This window comes from Polistes canadensis, unplaced genomic scaffold (assembly GCF_001313835.1).
Source record: "Polistes canadensis isolate GaletaPanama2010 unplaced genomic scaffold, ASM131383v1 scaffold_397, whole genome shotgun sequence".
NCBI classification, from domain to species: domain Eukaryota; kingdom Metazoa; phylum Arthropoda; class Insecta; order Hymenoptera; family Vespidae; genus Polistes; species Polistes canadensis.
In genome coordinates this window covers 64,398-73,509 of record NW_014569944.1, presented here as the reverse complement: position 1 = coordinate 73,509, position 9,112 = coordinate 64,398, and the positions used below count along the sequence as shown (strand labels likewise).

The 9,112-nt window shown below is 29.6% G+C and overlaps 1 protein-coding gene across 1 annotated transcript in view; it reads right to left on the bottom strand.

The window, feature by feature from the left end:
• LOC106792246 (latrophilin-like protein LAT-2) overlaps positions 1-9,112 on the bottom strand; it is a gene marked incomplete at its 3' end in the record, with an annotated part of 63,457 nt that overhangs the window by 17,293 nt on the left and 37,052 nt on the right. Inside the window, 1 exon segment of the mRNA XM_014758517.1 lies at positions 5,067-5,172. Within this exon segment, the coding sequence (XP_014614003.1) occupies positions 5,067-5,172 (106 nt within the window).

Genomic DNA, 9,112 nt, shown 5'->3' with positions numbered 1-9,112 from the left:
CCTCCTCCCCCTCCCCCTCCCCCTCTTCACCACTCTCATTCTCCTCTCTTTCCATTTCATGGTATCATTGTGAAATAATAAGAACAGAGTCAAAGTTACTAGCTAGTGGATACTTTCGACGTTTTCGGTTAAAAGATTTACTAGGAAGTTTCTATTGTTTCATACACTGTGCAACACTCATAATAAATATCTCTATCTTTATTTTTCTCTCTTTTATTCTTTCATTCGTTCATTCGCGTTTTGTTATACCATGCGAGAAATGTATCATTTTATACGATGAATGTGTTACCTGAACAATAAACGTGCCACCGACGGTGATCTCTCGAGCTTTTTATCTGATTCACCATTGTACAACAAACAGAACCCCCCCCTCTTGTTGGAAACGTTTTACTCGATTGTATGTAACACACGTATGGTTGATTTTAAAATAATAGACAAATTTTGACGAAACAATTGGATCATTGTATAAATGTTTTTGTTTATTGGACAAATGTATTATTTTCCTATCGTTTAAAATAATTACTTCTTCTTTTTTTCTTTTCGTTCTTTCTTTTGTATAATAAACGCGTGATTAATTTTAAAAGAAGGGGTGGTCAAATTTTTCAGAAGGGGGAAGAAATATTATTATTGTTTATATGAAAACAATATGGATAATATATAGGTTTCAAAGGGAATTAAAGACAGTTAATAAATTTGATGAACAATTTATAAATTAATAATAAATTGTTAAATAATAAATTGTTCATCAAATTTATTAACTGTCTTTAATTCCCTTTGAAACCTATATATTAATATATTGTTTGGACAAGAATATTGATAATTAAATATGGATAATATTTTGCATAGTTGAAATAATTTAATTAATTTATTATCGCAAAACAAAAAAAAAAAAAATGTCTTTTACCTTTTTGCTTATCCAACCAACGTTTAAATTTCTTTCTCGCGATAAAAACGAGAGAAATACCTAAAAGCAAAAAATATACGCGTGCAAACGTTTTTTTTTTTTTGTTTCCTTCTTGACATTTCGCGCATAATTATATTCCATCCTTTTGGAATGGTTTTGATCGTGTATGTGAAACACGAGATAGAAAGAATGAATGAATGATAGAGAGAAAAAGACAGAAATATAGAAAGAAGAATAAGAAGAAGAAGAAAATAAACCGCACACAAGTCTGACAATAATAACGCGACGGGGGTGGAGTTTGTAGAACAAACGCGTGGGTCGGTGGGTGGGTGGGTGGGTTGGTGATGGTTTTTGTTGTTAAAAATAAAAAGAAAGAAAAGAATACAAAAAAATCGAGCAAACTAACGGAAAGTTCGTTTTTTTTTATGCATGCTGCATTCTCCAACGCAGTGCAATGGAATCCCTTTAAAGGTCGTACGTCACGTTTACAACACGAAATCATTAAATCCTTCGTGTATGTGTTGTTAAGTGTTCTTCAACGTGTCACCGTGCATACACGCACGAGTAGAACCTTCCTTACGACATACGAAACAGTGCCTTAATTACACTGCTAGGAGTTCAGAGTGAAACCAAGAGAGGGAAAGAGAGGGAAAGAGGGAGAGGAGGGGTGGAGGGGGAGGATAAGTCGGAAGCAGGTGACATCCGTTTCAAGTACAACACCTTCATTCCGAATACCACCGTACTGGTTTTACTAATGATGTAAATATTCTTTTTTGTTTTACATCATCATCATCATCGTCATCATCGTTGTCATTGTCATTGTCGTCAAAAAGAATACGTGCATGCATATGACGTGGGTTCTTCATTGCAGTTATGCAACGCATATTATTATTCCTTTTTGTTTATATTTTACAAAGGTTCGTTCAAAGTTCATTTTATCAGGCTGAAGTTCGTAACTTTTTCTTCGTCTTCTTTTTGAGATCTTCTAAAACATTTCTTGATTTTATTTTTCATTTTATTTTTCTCAGTATAAAAATTGTGTGTTTCTTTTTAAAAAAAATATTATACGAAGCGTAACGTATATCAATTCGTCGTTCAGCACGTTCATTTCGATTTGGAAAAAGCTTTCTATAGTACGCCTTCTCGATTTTTCTAACATATTTCTAACGCGTTTCTCGTAGCCTCGACGATCTCAGGAATGTTCGTTCACGTTCTTTGCGTTCCACGATATGTGAACAAAAATAGAAAAGAAAGAAATAGATATGAGGGGTTGTAGTAGTAGTGATGGTGTTGGTGGTGATGATGGTGACGATGGTGGTGGTTTAATTTTCTACCAAATTCCAACGAATAGTAGTTTCTTTATTTTCCTCTTATTCGAATTTTCTTTCTCTCTCTCTCTTTCGAGGAATAATATCATTTCTTTTCTTTCAAATCTTCTTCAGGTATTTTCACGGAATACATTTTGCAGAGCGTTAATTAAGTGTCGAGTCCTCGACTTTGCTGCTAATCCAAATGAGAGACACAAATGGAACGTACTGTTTGAGTTTCCTAGTCATTTTGTGAGTGTGGTAATAAAAATACTAGGGACTACTTGTTATATAAGTTCAATGAATATTCCATTACTATTAAAATAAATTATTTCTTTTTTTATATATATATATATAAAATAAGTGAGAATAAAAAATAAAAAAAAAGAGAGAGAAAATACGGGTAGTACTCGAGAGATGCAATTTAATCAAATAAACACTTTTTACGTGACTTCATATTATAATAATAATAATAATCATATATTTACTAGTAAAATGTTGGCAAATATTCGATGGTTTAAATTCGCAAAAAGAAAACAACCCTCGAGGTGTCGTTCATCTTCTGAATTATTTAACAAATCCACCCTTCTTCTTCTTCTACTTCTTCTACTTCTTTCTTGCTTTCACTGAGAGAAATAATGTCACGAGTCACTTAAAGTACATATACGTGTTCAAATAATAAGAAAAAGAAACCATGTTACATTGTAATATTGTTACTATTCAACTTTGAGAAATAACTTTTTGCACAAACCGAGAAAAATATTATTTAATATTTAACAAAAAAGCTAATGATAGATTTTGTTTTACCAATTCGTGTAGACCAAACCATAAGACAAATTCTTCGTGTTTCGGGGGGTGTAGATTTTTTATTTAATTATTTTCTAACTGCATAGATTTAGAATGAGTAATAGGACAATAAATGTTTCGAGAGTTGTTGAACACAAACCGAAAAAAATATTATTTAATATTTAACAAAAAAGCTAATGATAGATTTTGATTTACCAATTCGTGTAGACCAAACCATAAGACAAATTCTTCGTGTTTTGGGGAGTGTAGATTTTTTATTTAATTATTTTCTAACTGCATAGATTTAGAATGAGTAATAGGAGAATAAATGTTTTGAGAGTTGTTGAACACAAACCGAAAAAAATATTATTTAATATTTAACAAAAACCTAAAATGATAGATTTTGATTTACCAATTCGTGTAGACCAAACCATAAGACACATTCTTCATGTTTTAGGGGTGTAGATTTTTTATTTAATTATTTTCTAACGACAAAGATTTATAGAATAAATGTTTCGAGAGTTGTTGATCGAAAATTGCAAAAAATATATTTCTCGGAAAAATAAGTTAAAAACATTTCGACTTCGCGACGTAATACTATTTAAAGCTTATGACAATCCCCCTCCCCCTCCCCCTTTTCATCCTCCTCTTCCCACCACCCATTTTTCTCGCTTTCAACGTGCTTGTAGGTATACACACACACACACACACATATATATATATATATATATATATATATATATACTAGATTTTCTATACAGAATTTTTCACGAACGAGCACGTAGCAACGGTCTCGTATTTCCAGCCACTTTTCCATTCTACGTTTTTTCTCATTGCTTTTCTTTACTCCCTTCCTGCTTTCAACGACCGTCGGAGAACATCATCTCAAAGGGATTGGGAAAAACATTTCCTGCTCTTTTCGCGGTTTACAACGAATGTCAACGATGTACCATCTCTCTTTCTCATTCTCTTTGTTTTTTATCTTCTTTCTTTCTTTAATTTTTCTTTTCGTTTTCTTCTTTTTATACTCAAATAAATGTAATGTAATATATTCGACACTTGACTATTTTTCAAAAGATTCAAACAATGTGTCAAAGGTCATAGTTGAAATGAATTTAAACCATTTCCGATATTTATGACAATTATAATCGTCAAATTTTATATTTTATTTGTTTTTTTTTTGTTTCATTGAATTTATGAATTGAATTCATTGATTTTCATATTAATTTTATGTAATATTATATTATAATGGGAGACGACGATTGTTTTAATCGTTTAATTTAATTCAACGAGGAACTTTTATACAGATTTTTCTTTTTTACAGTTATTAAAATGAAGAAATAAAATATGTGATCGTGTAATTTGGAATAATGATTAATCGATTGAATATTGAAAAAAATGTTCATTATTTTGTTCATACAATTACGAACTGTTGTCATAAAATAATTGAACGGTTCTATGAGAAAATTTGTTGTCCTTTAAATTCTAAATTAAATAATTAACCCTTTGAGTACTATGAACGCATATATGCGTTTGGTAAAAATTAATACGCGTATATTTATAAATAATATAATATTTTTGGTTGTATCTTGTCAGATACAAAAATATAATTAATTAATATTAGTATATCTGGTCACATTAATAATAAATTATTTCATTTATAGAAAACACTCTTCAATTAAAAGTATTCACCACTCAAAGGGTTAAACAATGTGTTTTCATTTTATGAAATAGTTGAAAAATGCATCATATCCATTACGAACAATTTACCTGCACTTTATACACACTTATATATTTAAAAAGGGTTGAAAAGGGAATTTAAATTTACAAAAAATACGAATAAAAAGGAAATAGATAAAGAAGTGTTAAAAATTGTATGAGAGTTGAACGATCAATCAAATATATTTCTTGTCTTCGATTGGTTTCAAATATTCTTCATTGCGAAGGTACGTGAAAAAAGAACAAAAATGAGAGAGAGAGAAAGGAAAAGAAAATAGTTCTAACAGATGAAAAAGGTTCTTCTACTTTTATTGATAAAAAAACAAGTACCTGTCGATGTAGAATCTTACCTGAACACCTCCAACACCAACAATGAAGAGCAGTTGAACCATAAAAAGGGCTGCTAAGAGATTCATCAGAGTGGTACCTGCCAAACTTCTCAGATCGGAGAACAAACTGAAACAAGTAGAATGAAAAATGTGGAATTATTTTCTCAATATTGATGATGTTACCATAAAAGAAAAAAAGAAAAAGAGACAGAGAGATGGAAAAAAAATACGAAACGGGAAATTGTGCACTCAATTCGGAATAGAAAGAGAGAGAGAGAATGTTCGTACGAATATAAATCGATTGTCATCGTTCGGACACGTAAATTTCTACCCCCTTTACCCCCCCGTAACGAAGAAGATTTATATTTTATTAAATCCCTGCCGCATATATCGTGCAGTTATATGTTTTTTTTTTCTCTCTCTTTCTGTCTCTCTTTTTATTTCTTTATTTTGATTGAACATATATGGATGTGTATATCGATACCTTCGAATAATTTGATTTACACTTTTATTTCGTCAAAGGTTTGATGGGTTAGATATGGGATAGAAACTAACGATTTATATGTGTTTGTTGAAATGAAACAAGAAGAAGGAGAAGAAGAAGAAGAGGAAGAGGAAAAAATAAAAAACATAAAAAAATCCCTATTCCAAACGTTTTAATTTTTAATCGTTCGAAAAAGTACACAACGTTTTGTTACCGTACAAAACCAAATGTAATTTCAGCCAATATCGATGTTACGCAAGAGGGTTTGCATATTTACCCCCCCCCCCCAAAAAAAAAAAAGAAAATAGAAAAATAAAACCTACATACGATTCACGTATAAACGAACGAACGAACGAATTAAAAAAGAAAATAAAAAGTATAAGAGAGATTGATGATTTTTACTGATACATTATAATAAAAGAGAGAAAAAAATAGGATAAACAAATTGAGAAAAAGTAAAAAAAAAAAAAAGAAGAAGAAGAAAAAAATAGACAAAGTTTAATATGAAATAGAAAAGATAATTTGTTGTAACTGACTTGAAAATTGAAAATTTAGGATAAGTTTTTACGTGTTGGGGGTTAGATTTAAAATAAATAACGTCGTTGTTGTTGTTTTTTTTAAAAGGAAAACGATTCGAGTTAGAATTTACTGTTGCAATTGTAGCAGATAGAAAACTCGTAAAAGTATAGAGTCGTGGTAGTTAGCAGACTCGTAGAAAACTTGAGGACGAATAAGTCCTTCGAGATGCAGGGAGGAAAAAAGAAAAGGGACACAACTAAATCACTTAACTCTCCTTTTATCTTTCTTTCTTTCTTTCTTTCTTTCTTTCTTTAAAAGGAAAAAAAAAGAAACAACTTGTAAGCAAGGAAAATCAGAAGAAAAAAGAGAAAGAAAGAGAAAGAGAAAAGAAATTCTTCCATATTTTCTTTGTAAGATTTTTAAACATACTTATGCAACAGAAACGCAACGTATTACATAATTCTGAACGCATTGCATTATAATGCACTCACTCCGATGGTGCATTATAGAAAAGAAAATCTTTTTCTCCTTCGATATTCTATGATATTTTTCTACCAGTTGAAAATTCTTTTACCTTATTATTAATATTATTATTATTATTATTATTTTAATTATCAATATTCTAAACTAGTTCAAAATAAATTGTTCATAAGATTTAATAATTGTCTAAAATTCACTTTGAGACTTATATATTAATTATTATTATTGTTATATATTATTTTTACTATCGAAGAAATGGTAAAACTTTTCAAACTTAAAGAAATATTTCATTACGCGTTCGCATAATTAAAACCCACGTGTAGTATTTTGTCCCTTTGTGAATTTTTAATTACGAATTTTCGCGAATTATATCCGACGTGTCAGAATGTTGTGTATGACGATATCGATCGAAAATTCATATTCAGTATTGTGCTACGTTTTTTCACGTATTTGTGGTATTTCATAATCGATCGTATATTCCGTTCCTTTTCTTTCTTTTTCTTTCTTTCTTTCTTTTTATATATTAATTTTGTTTCGTTTAATGAAATTCTTTTATTTATACAGAGAAAAATGTGTTAATCGAATATAAAATGATAATGGATATAGAATCGTGGATATGTTATATTTTTTAAATTCATTTTAATTATTATNAAAAGGAAGAATGAAGTTGCAATGGGGATAATAACGAGCTTCAAGGAACCATCTAAAATTCGAACGTGTGATTTTCATTCCCCTTTTTGAATTATTCATCTCGTAGAAACGTTTGAGTATGAGTAATGACGTTGGTGTATGTATAGTACTACGTATAAGTTAGTATAATACTACTGTACACACTGTGTACCGGCTTTTCAAATTAATCTTTCCGCTTTCCAGTGCAACTTTGTTAGGCTTCGACCACAATTCTCTCTCTCTCTCTCTCTTAGGGCTTATAGTTCTACTATTATTATTACGATTTATTAATTAATACTCTGTATTTGAAATATATTTCAAACGGTCTTACGTGTGAAACTTTTATTAGAACGACAAATGACCTCGTTGTTTTTAATTCTATCGATAGAAATATATATTTAATAATAATGCATTATTATTATTATTATTATATGTGCTTTTTTAATATATAAAATTATACGCGAATAATAGATATCTCAATTAAATATATTTTATTTTGCGAATTTTTTTTCCCCTTTCAAAACGTAATTCAAATTGCTCAGAAAAATAATTGCGTTAGTTTTGTTTTTTTTTTTATAGGAAATATTTGAACGATTAAAATTAACGGGGATTTACGGTGCGAATAAATATATTTCGAATAATCATAAATAATCGTTTTTTTCGTTCGGCAACTAAAAAAGAAAAAAAAAAGCAAAACTTTAATTCCCTCTTTTCCGAAAGATTGACCCTCAACGAAGTAGGTAGCCATGATTTTTCATTCCGTTTATAGCTCTGGTGAATAATTCATTCGGTTAAAAAAAAATACATTCAATGATAGAAGGGAGAGAAAGAGAGGAGATAGAAAAGGTAGGAAAGGTCAAAGAAGGGAAAAAGTAAGTACTCGAGTTAAACGAAATTTGGCCGATAGTATCGCAACTGTTATTCTTTCCATTCGGATGAAAAATTTGATATATATGTTTCTTTTTTATTTTATTTCATTTCATTTCATTTCATTTTGAATGAAAACACATCGAATTGTTAAAAACGCAAAGTTATTCCTTCGAAGTAACTGCAAGAATTCTGAAAAACAAAACAAAACAAAACAATGAAGAAAATTAATAATAAATTAATAAATTTATGTCATGAATACAGATTTAAACAAAAATAAAATAGAAAATACACAAACGTCAAAAACACTATGTATTTTTGATAGCATAATTAAAATCGTTGTTTCGTTGTTTTGGTGATAAAACGAGCTGCTTCGAAATTTACGATATTACTTTGCTTTTCGGTCGAAAAGTGTAATTAGTTAGAGATGTAAACTGGTATTTTAGATAACGTTAAAAACCCCTCAGCTGGTTCGAATTCCTGCAGCTGTTGTTACCAAACGAAATATTGCAATTTAACTTATCTATCCGTACTTAGAGATAACGTTTAATAAATCATGCAAAAAGAAAAACAAAAGAAAGAAAAAGAAACAAATTATAACATCAACACATTACATACAATTACTTTTAACGCGTAACACTACCACCACTCGTTCAGTTTCATTCTAAAAAGCACGTTTACGTAATACACACTTCCCTTTTTATTTTTTTTATTTTTTTTCTTTTTCTTTTTTCCTTTTTAACAGCCTGTAGAAAATTTCCGAGTGCCATATCTCGAGCGTGTTACACAACCAGTAATACCTACATTACCGCGATATTTAAGTACTAAGAAAAGAAAGATAAAAAAAAGATAAAAAAAAAAAAAAACAGACTGCACCAAAAGGTGAAAGAGAAAAAGTTTTGTTTTCTTATCGGAAATCTTTATATTCTAACCGAATGAAATCTAAAATTAAGTGGCAAAAGTATCGAAAAACAACATAGAAAACATTTTCAAATCTTCATAGAATATCAAAGTTTTTCAGTTCAATGCTTTCTCGATTTTTATTTCC